Source organism: Balaenoptera ricei, chromosome 16, assembly GCF_028023285.1.
Source record: "Balaenoptera ricei isolate mBalRic1 chromosome 16, mBalRic1.hap2, whole genome shotgun sequence".
NCBI classification, from domain to species: Eukaryota; Metazoa; Chordata; class Mammalia; order Artiodactyla; family Balaenopteridae; genus Balaenoptera; species Balaenoptera ricei.
In genome coordinates, this window is record NC_082654.1 from 113129484 (window position 1) to 113145311 (window position 15828).

Genomic DNA, 15828 nt, shown 5'->3' on the forward strand with positions numbered 1-15828 from the left:
TTATGCCATGGGCGGGCCATGTTTTGGGTTGTAAAGGTGTGATGCTCCTTAGGGTTTTAGAATCAGGAAACTGACAATGGTGAGCGTTTGAACAATCATGTCTTCATTTGTTAGGTGACCAGAATAGACGGCACCATCGACAGTTCCCCGTGCTTAAAGGTCACTCAGAAGTCCTTTGGCTCTCAGAACAGCAGCACGGATATCATGTTTTATCGTCTGAGCATGCCCATCGAGTGCGCGGAGGTCTTCTCCAAGACTGCGGCTGGAGGCATCCCTGGCGCCAGTCTCTTTGGGCCCAAGAATGATTTGGAGGACTATGATGTGGATTCGGACTTCGAGGTTCTCATGAAGACAGCTCATGGCCATCTGGTGCCAGATCGAGTGGACAAAGACAAAGAAGCTACAAAACCAGAGTTTAACAACCACAAAGATTATGCTCAGGAAAAGCCCTCTCGTCTGAAACAAAGGTCATTGATATATGCAAAATGATTTTTAAAATTTTTTTTTAATTTTAATTTTTTTAATGATTTAAAATATATATTTATTATGTCAGGGGATCACAGGATAGGGTAATAGCGGGTAAGGGATTTCCAAGGTCAATTTGTTCTTCCTCTTCCTCCTTCTTTATGTACCAAGGATTCTACAGAAGAAAAAGCAGCCTGTTGGTCATCTAATTTGTTACCACTAACAATCTATCTCAAGAGTTACTTCTTCTATGAATTTTTTTATTGTGGTAAAAATAAAATTTACCGTCTTAAACATTTTTAAGTGTACAGTTCAGTAGTGCTAAGTATATTCACATTGTTGTGAAACAGATCTCGGAACTTTTTTAGTTTGCAAAACTCTGAAACTCTACACCCATGAAATAACTTGCCTTTTCCAACCTCCCCCAGCCCCTGGTCATCACCATTTTACTTTTTGTTTCTATGAATTTGACTGCTTTAGATACCTCATATAAATGAAATCATACAGTATTTGTCTTTTTATGACTGACTTATCTCATGTAGCTTAATGTCCTCAAAGTTCATATGTGTTGTAACATATGTCAGAATTCCCTTCCTTTTTAAGGCTGAATGATATTCCAGTGTGTGTATATACACCACATTTTGTTTATCCATTCATCCACTGATGGACATTTAGGGTGATTCCACCTCTTGGCTATTGTGAATCATGCTGTTAAGAACTTGGGTGTGCAAATATCTTTTCACAACCCTACTTTCAGTTCTTTTGGATATATACCCAGAAGTGGGATGCCTGGTACTTCTGTAATTAAATTTTTAAAAAAAATAAATTTATTTATTTTATTTATTTATTTTTTTGGCTGCATTGGGTCTTCGTTGCTGCATGTGGGCTTTTCTCTAGTTGCGGCGAGCGGGGGCTACTCTTTGGTTCGGTGCGCAGGCTTCTCATTGCAGTGGCTTCTCTTGTTGCAGAGCACGGGCTCTAGGCACACGGGCTTCAGTAGTTGTGACTCGCGGGCTCTAGAGCGCAGACTCAGTAGTTGTGGCGCACGGGCTTAGTTGCTCCATGGCATGTGGGATCTTCCCGGACCAGGGCTCGAACCCGTGTCCCCTGCATTGGCAGGTGGGTTCTTAACCACTGTGCCACCAGGGAAGCCCTATATTTAAATTTTTGAGGAAAAAAATTTATATTGTATTCCATAGCAGTTGTACCATTTTACAATCCCATCAGCACTGCATGAGGGTTCAAGTTTCTCCAAGTGCTTGTCAACCCTTGTTACTTTCTGATTATTTGATAGTAGCCATCCTGATAGGTGTGAAGTGATATCACATTGTGGTTTTGATTTCCATTTCCCTGATGATTAGTGATGTTGAGCATCTTTTCATATGCTTATTGGTCATTTGTATAACATGTTTGGAGAAATGTCTATTCAAGTTCTTGGCCCATTTGTTGATTGGGTCATTTCCATTTTTGTTGCTGAGTTGTAGGAATTCTTTGTATATTCTAGATATTAACCTTATCAGATATATGATTTGTATTTTCTCCCAAGAGTTAGTTTTTAAGACGTTTATATTTACATTACTGGTTGAACCTTAGAGTATTCTCTCTAAATAGTATTTTTTAATGGATAAGAAGGTAGATTGTTTTAGCATCCTTTCTTACACTAAATATGAAATTCTCAACCTCAACACTATTGCCACTCTGGGTTAGATAATTATTTATTGTAAGAGTCTGCCTTGTGCATTGAAGGACGGTTAGCAGGATCCTTCCACCACTAGATGCTAGTGGCACCCCTCCCCCACCAAGTTGTGACAACCAAAAATATCTCCAGATATTGCCAGATGTCCTCTTGGGAGCTAATCATCCTGGCTGGCAACCACTCTACTAAGTTAATTATATGTTTATGTTTGAGATAGGCAGAACATTTTAATGTTGCTTATTCCTAGTCCTCTACTATATTTCAGATTTTTGCTTAGAAAGACAAAGCCAGATTACAGCACCAGCCATTCTGCAAGACTCACAGAAGACGTCCTCGCAGATGAGAGGGACGACTATGATTACTTGATGCAAACGTCCACGGTATGAGGTTGCAGCTTCTGTCATTTATTTCTATTTGTCAGTGATCATGCTTTGCATTTCAGATAGTTAACGTTGATTCGTACTATTTAGCAAGCTTATTTTTAAAATAATTATTCACTTATATCTTGGGGACTGAAAAGTTGAAAGACGTATGTATATTCTAATGGATATTATGCAATAAGAGAGCTATTTTAGGAAACATAATCCTTAATGGCACCCTCAGTCCCGATTTTGTTATCCTCTTTCTTGACAGCATTTTATTTGCCACTTAAGTTTTCCAAGTACATTTTGCAGTTTCTTTTGTCTCAGTGATATGTCTGCAAGATCATTTATCGTACTTTGTTAGAGGTCAAGGTGTCTGCCATTTTGAATTTTTAAAACACTTCTCATAAAACGCCAAATGGAAAAAAAATATGTAGCTGTGTCCCTTTAGAGTTTCCCCCATATTTGAACTTGACTTTCACATATCAGATCTGAACTATTTCAAAGTGATTTTAAGGGTTCAAAATATTATGTTAGTGATAGTATATTCAAGGTATAAAACAGGTATAAAACCTTTAGCATAGATTATTGTTCTGGTGTAAGCTTGAAGAATTCAAAGCTTACCTGCGTAATGGATTGATGGTTTTATCACATAAACATACTATATATGTACTCCCCCATCCATACATACTTGGAAGTATAAAAAGCTTCAGATCATCTTTTGCTCAGATAGTCTTTTCTCTTTTTCCCATTATTTCTGAAATAATTCAGGATCTCTGTTTTAAGACTTTTCCTTTGCCACATCAGTCCTTTGTGCCTATAACATTTTACTTAGGCCAAAGGTTTTTTTTCTTTTTTTGCTGCTTTAAACTTTGGGTTTTGTTGTTGTTGTTGTTATAGCATAATTGAATATACTATTATTAGTATTGAATATACTATTATTTTCTTTTTTATTGAAGTATTGTTGATTAACAATGTTGTGTTAGTTTCAGGTGTACAGCAAAGTGATTCAGTTATACATTTGTGTATATTGGGTTGGCCAAAAAGTTTGTTTGGATCTTTCCGTAACATGTTACGGAAAAACCCAAATGAACTTTTTGGCCAACCCAATATTTTTTTCAGATTCTTTTCCATTATATCCATTACAAGATATTGAAGATAGTTCCCTATACTGTGCCATACAGTAGGACCTTCTTGTTTATCCTTTCTACATATACCAGTTTGTATCTGCTAATTCCAACCTCCCAATCCATCCCTCTCCCACCCCCCTCCCCTTGGCAATCCCCAGTCTGTTCTCTATGTCCATGATTCTGTTTCCGTTTCATAGACAGGTTCATTTGTGTCCTATTTTAGATTCCACATATAAGTGATATCATATGGTGTTTGTCTTTCTCTTTCGGACTTACTGCATTTAGTGTGAAAATCTCTAGTTGCATCCATGTTGCTGCAAATATGCCAAACGATTTTAAACAAAGACATATCTTCTTAGGCAACTTAAAGACATTGCAAGTCAAAGTTTTGTTTCTTTTTGCTTTGCCAATACTTGGTGTTGCTGTCTTGACAGTACTATTACTCAGTGAGAATCTTTCCTGGACAAGAACCTGCCAGCGTCTGGGTGGGCTGGATCACGTCCGATTTCCATCAATATGACACAGGCTTTGACTTGGACAGAGTTCGTACGGTGACCGTGACTCTAGGAGATGAAAAAGGGAAGGTGCATGAAAGGTAGGTTTTCCTCGATTTCTTACATGAATGACATTTGATAAAAATGTTGATAAACCTAGGCATTTTTTTTCTCTTGGATTTTATGTCCAAGATAATATTCTGTTGATAGGAACAGTGTAATCAAACCGTTAATGTCCATGTCCTTTTTGTTACTTATACAAGCCGGTAAGGAATCTGAATATATTAAAAGTGCAAAATCTTATAAAGTAAGAGCAGTGCATCTCTTTGGGGTAATAATCATATATTCCTTCAGGTGACATCGCACACGACTAATGACTTGGGTTGCCATTACTTAGCCATTGTGTGAGGATTAGAGACGGGTGAATGTGAGGCATTTAGCCTGTGGTCTGATCTGCACCTTGGGAACTGGTTAGGAGGTGGGGAGAAAAAGGTGAAGACAGTGTGGGCTAGTGGTTTAGACCAGGTGGACGCATTTGAACTCAGACTGAGGAGCCGTGGGTTCTTTCCTCAGCTTTGCCATTGACTCGCTGTGTGGCTTTGGGTAAGTCAGTTACAGTTTCTGTGCCATCATTTTTCATTTATAAAACAAAACAAACCAAACTCAAACCAAACCTTCAAAAAAGTGAAGAAGGCTATCTTCCTTGCAGAATAAGACAAGAGAAGATCTGGCCATTTGCATCTACCTTTTGTGCCCGTGCATCCTCTCTGATCTGCTGTGATGGGTCTCATAGAAAGAGCCCCCCCCCCCATAATGTTGCTTTTCTTTAATACCTGCACCATCATTTTTGGTGACCGGAAGCTCCCTCCCCTGCCTTCAGGTTGTAACACTTGAACCGCAATGAACTTAGCACTTGAGACAGTGAGCCTAGCAAAAATTCTCCAATGAACAGTGCTTTATGTCAGTAGCGGGGGGTGGGGGGGGCCCAAATCACCTGTTTCCAGGAATATTCTGAGGGATATATTTGATTTTCAGAGATGGAGACAGTGAAAGGAGATAATATAGGGATATGGTATCTGATTGATGTTTTTGGTGTAGGAAATACAGGCTAGGGAAGGTTGTTGAATCTTACATAAATAGAGCATAGAAACACAGCCAACTTTTGATTATTCAGAAACTGACTTTATCTCCGCCTTCTTGCTCTTTTCCTCCTACTTGCCTGTGTTTGCCCTTTTTGCCAGCCTCATTCATACATGCACTGCACAGTAGTAGAGAAAGGGAAGGAGGTGAAACTCAAATCACTTAAGTTTGCTACTCTCTACTCTCTCTGGTAAAGGTTTTGTGGAGGGTGAAACTCAGGTGGAGTTTGTTGTTAATATCACAGACCTTGCGCACATCCCAGCTAAGTCTGTCTCTCATAACAGATCACCAGGAATTGTCCAGAAAGGGGCTTAATTTTAGCCAAATTTTATATCTATCGAATCACTGACAGCTCATGTAGAATTGGCCTAAAGACTTTGATAGTGTTCAGAAACAGGTGCTTCTCATCTCAGAACAAGTGGTTTAAAAACAAAAAAAAAAAACCCTTGAGATTTGTGACCACCTAGAGGGGTGGGATAGAGAGGGTGGGAGGGAGACGTAAGAGGGAGGAGATATGGGGTTGTATGTAAACGTATAGCTGATTCACTTTGTTATAAAGCAGAAACTAATACACCATTGTAAAGCAATTATACTCCAATAAAGATGTTAAAAAAAAAAACCCATGAGAATGAAAATTACCAATTTGGATGATTATTACATAGTTAAACTTTTTTTGTGTGTGTGTGTGTGTGTTAGTTTCTGCTTTATCATAGTTAAACTTTTTTGAACCTCAGAAAAAGGTCCAGTTTGGTTTGAGTTTTTGGAGGGAAGGTGCAGGTCAGTTCTTATCCTTGGTTCCAACTCGTTGACCTGTCTTCATTAGGTGTGAAATTGAGAAATTGGAAGACCTGACTCAGAATGTCCACTGAAGTCAATGGAGTTTTGCTCAGAATCACAGAATCGGGCCCACTGTACACCTGTCCCATTTCAGCATGAGCTTGTTGCTTGCACAGCATAACTTAGGTTTAGTTTGCCAGACGTCCATGCTTTCCACGCTACCTGTGCTTGTTCAAAGATAAACATGTTTTTTTGCAATTCAGCATCAAACGCAGCAACTGCTATATGGTGTGTGCGGGTGAGAGCCTGAGCCCCGGGCAAGGACGCAACAACAACGGCCTGGAGATTGGCTGCGTGGTGGACACCGCCAGTGGGCTGCTCACCTTCACGGCCAACGGCAAGGAGCTGAGCACATACTATCAGGTATGTGGTCAGGGATGGCCTTGTGCTTCCAGGGAGGAAACCTTTATTCCCGTTAGAGAGGAGAACACATTTTGCAAGATCAAAAAGTAAATTATAAGCTAGAAGGAAATGAAAACACAGATGAGTCAATTCTGTATTTTTACTTCTGTTTGAGTAATAACAGTGCCATAAGCCCTTCAGAGTAAACAGTACGTTCCTCCAAAAATGTTCACATAGTCCTGAAATGAAATATTCCAAATAATTATTGAAAGAGAATATCTGCATGAGAGGAAGAAAAAGTCTTTTTCTGTAAGGTGTTTCTTAGGTGTTAGGAAGAAAATATATTTTTGTGTGTGTTCCTTCCTTTACTAATATTATTAAATTCATTTGATTATTTAAGGTGGAACCAAGTACAAAATTATTTCCTGCAGTTTTTGCGCAAGCTACAAGTCCCAACGTTTTTCAGTTTGAGTTGGGAAGAATAAAGGTAAGAAAGACTCATTCCTGGTATTATATTTGGGTTATTTTTTGTTAGGAAATAGCATTTACTTCTTCTTCAATTAATTCCATACGTTATTAGTACTGATATTAATCACATAAATCATTCTCTAAAAGTTTCCATATTTGAAAATTCTGTAATCTCGTTAAGGTCACTAGAGTAACATAAGTAATTAGAAAGGGTTTTCTTTGGTTATCATAAGTATATTATTCAATAAAACTAGCCTTGTACAGAACACAAATGCCAAATTACATACAGCTCAGTAATCACTGAATTCACGGGTAAGCTAGTGAACGGGCTTGAAGAGCTGAAAGTATGCTACATTGTGGTAAATGCGAGAGTGGCAGGTATTGAGTACTCTGGGAACATAAATGAAAGGACAACTAAGTAGGATGGGGTGGATCAGGTAAAGCTGAAAGAGGAGATGACATTTAGGTTGATTCTTAACTGTTGAATTATAGATCTCAGGGTACATTTGCTAGGAGAGGGCATTCTAGACAGAGGGTGAGAGAAAGTGAAAATACATAGGCATGAAAGTGCTGAAGGTTAAGGAATTCAGTGTGACTGTAACAAAGGATGCTTCTGGGATATGGCTAGAGATGAATATGGATGGAAGGTAGTCCAAGTTGAAAAGGCCTTAAATGCCATATTAAGAAGTGTACACCTATTCCCTAGGCAGTGGTGCTTTACTGGAAATTTGAAGCAGGGGACTGAGTATAATCAAACCTGTTTTGGGAAAATATGTTGGTAGTAATGTGGAGAAATATCTGCCCTCAAATGAATGAGAGCAGGCAGTAATAATTATCTATCAACAATTTGATATTGTCCACATGGGAGAAGATGATGAGATTCACGAAAGTCATCATAGAGAGAGAGTGAGATGTAAGAAGATGTTTTAGGGGAGAGATTAACAGAATTTGTCAATGAATTGGTTTAATAGGATTTGTTGAAATTGGATTTGGTGCTCAAGGAGAATGAAGAATCAAGGATTATTTTTTTTTCTTTTTTTTTTACTTTTTTTGGGGGTGGACTTTTTTTTTTTAATTAAAGTATAGTTGATTTACAATGTCGTGTTAGTTTCAGGTGTACAGCATGGTGATTCAGTTGTGTGTGTGTGTGTGTGTGTGTGTGTGTGTGTGTGTGTGTGTGTACTCCTTCAGATACCCTTCCCTTATAGGATATTACAAAATATTGGGTATAGTTCGCTGTGCTATGCAGTAGGTCATTGTTGGTTATCTATTTTATGTATAGTAGCGTGTATATGTTAATCCGAAAAGGATTAATTTAAATAATTTTAGTCTGGCCAGCCAAGGGGTACTAATACATAATAACAAGCAGAAGAGCCTGCTGAAATTCGGGAAAAGGAATTGAGTTGAAATTCGCAATTGTAAACAATGAGATGCTGGGCACCCCTCAGGGTGAATGTAGTAGACAGTTTTACCATGCTGGCTCAGTGACCTTGGACATATTTCTTAAACCATATGAGCTCAGTTTCTGCCTTTGTAAAATGAGATTCCAGCTGCCGCAGAAGAGCCAATACGATATGGACTAAAGGAATCTGTGATTTTTGTTAAGTAGGAGGGCTTTAGTGACCTTGCCAGAAAAATTTCAGTAAAATGATGGAAGAAGCCGTAGTATTTTTTTCAAGATCATTCAATTCATATTATTATTTGAGATTGAACGTGAGGGAAAGGAGGCAGCAAGTTTGGATGACTGAAAAAAAGTTAAAATTTGACAGAAAAGTGGTAGTTTCTCAGAACCCAGACTCTGATATTGGTCTATTTGACATTTATGTTTCGTGTGTCATAGATATTGCAAATTGGATATGTCCGAAACTGGACCGCTGACCATCACTCCCCCCTCCTCCTGACTTGCCTGATCGAGTCTTCCTGTCTGTCAGTTAATAACTCAGACCCCAAACCTTGGAGTCATCCTTGGCTTCCCTCCTTTACATTCTGCATCCCAGTTCCTCCCCCCAGCAAATCCTCCACCTCTGACCTCTCCCACCACCCCTCCTACTGATCTGCCCTCCATCACCATCGTTCCCATCTGTATTTCGCCACTAGCCTCTAATTCATCCTCACCCCTCTGTTTATCATAGAACAATCTGAGTGACTGTCGTTATTTTAAAATAAAAATCAGACCGTGTCACTCACTTCACTGCTCGAAACCCTAGAAACCCTGTTTCCCTGAGAGTAAAAATCCGAGGTCTGATGATGGTTCTCAAGTTCTAAACCACCTGACCTCCTCTAACCCCTGTGACTTCATCTCCTCCTGCTGACCTCCTCTAACCCCTGTGACTTCATCTCCTCCTGCTGTCCTCCTCTAACCCCTGTGACTTCATCTCCTCCTGCTGACCTCCTCTAACCCCTGTGACTTCATCTCCTCCTGCTGACCTCCTCTAACCCCTGTGACTTCATCTCCTCCTGCTGACCTCCTCTAACCCCTGTGACTTCATCTCCTCCTGCTGACCTCCTCTAACCCCTGTGACTTCATCTCCTCCTGCTGACCTCCTCTAACCCCTGTGACTTCATCTCCTCCTGCTGACCTCCTCTAACCCCTGTGACTTCATCTCCTCCTGCTGACCTCCTCTAACCCCTGTGACTTCATCTCCTCCTGCTGACCTCCTCTCACCCCTGTGACTTCATCTCCTCCTGCTGACCTCCTCTCACCCCTGTGACTTCATCTCCTCCTGCTGACCTCCTCTCACCCCTGTGACTTCATCTCCTCCTGCTGACCTCCTCTCACCCCTGTGACTTCATCTCCTCCTGCTGACCTCCTCTCACCCCTGTGACTTCATCTCCTCCTGCTGACCTCCTCTAACCCCTGTGACTTCATCTCCTCCTGCTGACCTCCTCTAACCCCTGTGACTTCATCTCCTCCTGCTGACCTCCTCTAACCCCTGTGACTTCATCTCCTCCTGCTGACCTCCTCTCACCCCTGTGACTTCATCTCCTCCTGCTGACCTCCTCTCACCCCTGTGACTTCATCTCCTCCTGCTGACCTCCTCTCACCCCTGTGACTTCATCTCCTCCTGCTGACCTCCTCTAACCCCTGTGACTTCATCTCCTCCTGCTGACCTCCTCTCACCCCTGTGACTTCATCTCCTCCTGCTGACCTCCTCTCACCCCTGTGACTTCATCTCCTCCTGCTGACCTCCTCTAACCCCTGTGACTTCATCTCCTCCTGCTGACCTCCTCTCACCCCTGTGACTTCATCTCCTCCTGCTGACCTCCTCTCACCCCTGTGACTTCATCTCCTCCTGCTGACCTCCTCTAACCCCTGTGACTTCATCTCCTCCTGCTGACCTCCTCTCACCCCTGTGACTTCATCTCCTCCTGCTGACCTCCTCTCACCCCTGTGACTTCATCTCCTCCTGCTGACCTCCTCTAACCCCTGAGACTTTATCTCCTCCTGCTGACCTCCTCTAACCCCTGTGACTTCATCTCCTCCTGCTGACCTCCTCTAACCCCTGTGACTTCATCTCCTCCTGCTGACCTCCTCTCACCCCTGTGACTTCATCTCCTCCTGCTGTCCCCTCCTTCACTCCACTGCAGCCACCCTGGCCCCCAGCTCTTCCTCAGACGTGCCACGCAAACTCCCTCCTTGGGTTCTTTGCAGTCACAGTTCCCTCTGCATGGAAACTTACTCCCCTGCATATCCACATGGTTCTTCTCTTTGGATCTTTCTGTAAATGTCATCTTCTCAGTGACACCATTCTGACCACCCTGTTTATTATTACTGTCCTGCATTCTGATTCCCCCATCCTGTTTTTTTTTTTTCCTCTCCGTGACCTCTTTTCTAATAACTAGTTAATTACTGATTTTGTTTATTTTATGTCTAACGAAAAAGAAATGGAAGCTGTATGAGGGTAGGGATTTTGTCTGTTTTGTTTCACTGACACATTCTCAGTGCCTGATACAAGTGCCTGGGTTTTTTGTCCCCATGAGCAGAAGGGAATAGGAAAGTAGCTTGAGGATGAGCAAGTCTAAATAATGCAGTAGAGAAGGTTCTAGAGGAGAGGGAGAAACCGAAGGTAATGCGGAAAGATGAGATAATTGTTTTATTGGCCCAGAAGAGGCAGGCAGGGGTGGTATCACGATCATAAATGAATGAATAAGCTTTGGCAAAGTAGAGACTTTTCTTTCCCTGAGGCCAGACTGTAGGAATTGGAATGGTTGAGGATACATATTAAAGGTGGAGGAGAAAGAAATTGTGTTTCTTGTTTAATAGTTAGGTTTATCTGTTGAGCTGTGTCTGGTATATTGCTGGTTACTCAAACCTGAGAAACCTGACGATGAGTGAGGGTGTGAGTAGTTTAAGGATGGATGAGGCGGGTGACAAAGGACAGACAATAAGAGAGGGAGAAAGCCAAGTGGATGTGACCAGTCTTTCAGGATGTTTGGATGAAAGCAGCTAAAGACATGCCAAGCGTCCCTGAGGACGCAGCTTGGTAAAGAAATAGGAAAGATACCTGGCTATACTCTCTTGCTCTTGCATTCTCAGTGTGCCATTGAGTATATGGGAAGGAGACATCCCCAGATTTTCTCCACTTGTCCTTTCAGAAGCAGCTCAACCCAATTTCTATTAGTTTTTGTATTGACTCTACTCAACACGTAGCGTATCTGTCATTATCTCTTTCCTGTGCAGAACTCTAGTCATCACTTTATGGACCCCCCCAGGAGCGTCATCCATTCATTCTTTTTCTGCTTCCCCATCTCCTAGAATGTGATGCCTCTCTCAGCGGGATTATTCAAGAGCGAGCACAAAAACCCTGTGCCGCAGTGTCCCCCTCGCCTCCACGTGCAGTTCCTCTCACACGTCCTCTGGAGCAGAATGCCCAACCAGTTCTTGAAGGTAGACGTGTCTCGAATAAGTGAACGCCAAGGCTGGCTGGTGCAGTGTGTGGAACCTCTGCAGTTCATGTCTCTCCATATCCCAGAGGAGAACAGGTCAGGCCTGAGCGTCCTTTACTGTCTGATGGGGACCCATCAAATTAGATGCCTACCCCAGGGTTCAAGGGTGGTGCTGGGGAAACAAAACAGGGTTTAAAAAATACTGATTTCTTGGGGCCATGCAGACGTTATTTTGTACATCCTAAGTTTAAGTCTGTGTCTCAACTCCTTGGTTACTGAAACAGAATTATTACAGGTGAAGAGGTGATTTGAGAGTGTATGATCTCTTTCCTCATTCTTGTTTTGCTTATGAGAATAACAGTAAGTAAAAATTCAGACACGTACAGCTGCCATCTGACTTAAGGCAGCCGAGTAAGAGAGTATCACAGAACTGTAAGATAGTAAAGAGGGAATCAGAAAAATCACTTAGTTCAGTCCTTTGTTTGACAGATGGGAAAAACTGAGACCAAGAGATGTCGATGAAAGAGCATTGTGAAAATACCTTGAGGGCTTTGGAAACAAGTTTATACGCACTCTAGACAGTCATAGTAATAATATGAAGTACACTTAATGTTCAGAGGTGGCTTTGTTTATGAGTTTTAGTCTTTCCATGTGAGAGCCAATTAAATTGCAGAGATTTCATTTTAGCAACCTCATTATCAATAAGTTTGGGACCAAGATTTCCCTCCCAAAATATCATTAAAAAGTTAAGTCACAAACTGAGTGAAAACATTTCATGAAAACAATGCAAAGACACACATATTTGTTATTTTTCTTATATTTTAAAACTCTACTCTTAAAAAGCTGTAGAAGCTATGTTCATTTTTATATATTTAGACATGCTTGGCACTTTTATTTTCTTTTAATACCTTTAAAATTTAACCTGTGTTTTGGAAAACAATTGGTCCGTTCCTCAACAAGTTAAATACAGAGTTACCATAAGAGCCTTCAATTCCACGCCTAGGTATATACCCAAGGGAAATGAAAACATGTCCACACAAAAACTCGTACACGAATTTCAGAGCAGCATTATTCACAGTAGCCAAAAAGTGGGAACAACCCAAATGCCCACCAACTGATTCGTGGATAAATAAAGTGTGGTGAATCCATACTGTAAATCTATTTGGCAATACAAAGGAATGAAGTACTTATATGTGCTACAAAATGGATGAAGCTTTAAAACATTATACTAAGTTTTTAACTAGTTATACTACTACCACACAGTATAGGATTCCATTTACAGGAAAAGTCCGTAATAGGCAAATCTTTAGGGAGAGAAAGTAGAATAATGTTTACTTAGGGGAGGCAGGGGCAGTGGATCTGAGGAGTGACTGCCACTGGGTACTACTGGGTTTCTTGTGGGGTGAGGAAAACGTTCTAAGCTTAGATTATGGTCATGGTTGCCCAGTTCCATTAATATACTAAAGCCATTGAATTATTTATTGTAAATAGGTAAGTTGTATAGTATGTAAATGATATCTCAATAAAGCTGTTTCCAAACAGAAGAAATCCAAAGAAAAAAATCTGGCCAGGTGAATTTTTTTTAATCCATTAGTATTTATTTGTATATTTTTAGGTGAAATAATTAGATATAGCATTCATAATATACACTTTAGAGGATTCAATTTAATTTCATGCTTTTTATTTTATGTGAGAAAAGTTTTATTGGAATATTACATCTAATGTTTTAAAATAATTACTCTGCAACCAAAAGAAACATCACATTTGGGAACGAATTTTTCTTTATAAGGGAAAATATTCTCTCTCTATTAAGCAGAGAGTTTTAAGGTTGTGATTTAATATGTTGGCATGTCATAGAAACCCAACATACACTCCTGCCATAGTAATGTATCATTTATGTTAATTACCTGTGATAAGTTATATGCGCATGAATGGATAATTTAAATTCTTACTATAGGCCGTAAAGAATTTGAGTCAATTTCCCAAAATATATGAAATGCAAATTTGTAAAAAAAAAAGTGTCATTGGAATCAGGTTGCAGAGAAGGTAAGGATAGGAAAATAACAAAGCCGGGACTGGTCCACAGTCATTCACATCACACCATCATATGGTTGCACATTGGTTTCACACTTCGTAGAAGCCAAAGAAAAATCGGATGTGTTTCAAAATTCAGATTCCAAAATGGAAATGCCGACTAGTATTCAAGTAGAATCTGTTCCTCATGCCCCAATAATATGACAATTAACTAATATTTTAAAAATTGAATGGTAGTAGATGTATGTCAGTCCTCTGTTTCTTTCAGGAGATATCTCACTCATAGTTCATAATTTAATTTACTTATTTTTTGGGTTGTTTCCCTCTTTAACTAGGCAGTAAGCTCCCTTAGGGCAGGAATCTTGTCTGTATTGTTCACCATCATTTCACCAGTGCGCAGTGATCAGTACATAATAGGTACTCTGTAATATTTGAGGAATAAAAGAATGATATTGAGTCATGAAGGAAATTTCTCCCCTGGAGACTTTAAAGACTATAATGAGTTGTATTAGTCAGATTTTACTGTAATGGCAACCCCCCAAATTTCGGTGGCTTGCAAAGAAACCTGTATTTCTTGCTCGTGTTACATGAGGTCGTGGGTCCACTGCTGCTCTGCTCCAGGCTGGGGAGATGGTCTGCAGATGTGGTTCATGTGCCTTCTTGCCCAGCTGATGGGGCAGCCCTGATCTGGGACGTATAGCTTCCATGGTCAAGGGTAGATATGAAGGAGGGCTAACAGACCTCTAAGAGTTTTCTTTTCCCTTGTGGCAGATGTTCTATCCAGTTACATTTTATTGACCAAAGCAAGTCAGGTAGTCAAGCCCAAAGTAAGTAGGGTCGATAAGATGACTCCATCTACAGGGAAGAAAGGAGAAGGAGGATATTTACTGACAACAATACAATTTACAGCACGCGCTAAAGATGTGCTAGATGATATATTTGGCGTTGTGCTTATAACAGATAAAACAGTGAGTTATTTCTTTTGCTCTCCTCCAGTTAAAGCCGTTGTTCATTAATGTATGAATATTGCTACAATGGGTTGGTGTGGAAAGACAGACTGAATTAGTTGAGGTATATCCTTTGGTTTGCCTTGACCTAAGTCAGCTTATGAGAAGTAGACTACAAATCCTTCCGATTTCTCCCATTCATTCATTCATTCCACAAACATGTATTAGTGCCCACTGTGTTCCTGGCACTGGATAGAAAATAGTGAGCAAAACAGACATGACCCTTACCTTAAAAGACTGGTCTGGTAGGGAGGAGGGGTGCTTTATAGGAAAGAACATGGCATCATAAAATGAATCATGGGGGGTGAATTGGGAGTGGCAGCAGCAATGTAGATTGTAGAGTCCTTATATATTGTTTCTAGAAACTGACACTTTGAGATTGATCAGACAGTAGACTGAATTGCGTTCTTCAGTAAGGACCTAGAGTACAGATATTCTGTGTTGCTACAATAAACGTATTTATATATTTTGGCCATCTGCCAGGCTGAGGGATGGGTAACAGTCTTCTTGGGAGATTGAAGAGCCCAGTTAAGATATGGGAATCCTCCACTACACCTTGAGGTGGCGGGAGCTTACTCAATTATACCTTTCCAAGAACTAGGTGCTAGCAACTGGGCCCAGCAGATGTGTGGGTTTCCTGGAAGTCTAGGTGGTACACAGGGTAGGTAATTATTTGCTAGGCATTTTATAATGCATGAATCTTCTGACTCTGAGAGTCAGAAGGTGGAGTCTGGAATAAGTCTGCACCATCAAGCCACAGTGGGTTTTAGCAGAATGCCTGTGACCTGAAAAGCACAGGTACAGTGGATAGGTGGTGTGGGCAGGATGACAGGGTATCTAAGGATAGTGACAAAGCTTAACAATAAATAATCACAAATAATTATTCAGTACCCATTGTGTGCTAGGCTAGGTGCTGGATGAATGCTAATAACCACAGTATATAATAGCCCCTGTCCTGATGAGCTT

General features: G+C 40.6%; 1 protein-coding gene across 1 annotated transcript in view; it reads left to right on the forward strand.

The window, feature by feature from the left end:
- RYR2 (ryanodine receptor 2) overlaps nt 1-15828 on the forward strand; it is a 772975-nt gene that overhangs the window by 534612 nt on the left and 222535 nt on the right. The window contains exons 31-36 of the mRNA XM_059899659.1: nt 115-467; nt 2427-2541; nt 4088-4248; nt 6328-6487; nt 6867-6953; nt 11691-11917. Coding sequence (XP_059755642.1) covers nt 115-467; nt 2427-2541; nt 4088-4248; nt 6328-6487; nt 6867-6953; nt 11691-11917 — 1103 coding nt within the window. The remainder of the gene's footprint in view (nt 1-114; nt 468-2426; nt 2542-4087; nt 4249-6327; nt 6488-6866; nt 6954-11690; nt 11918-15828) is intronic.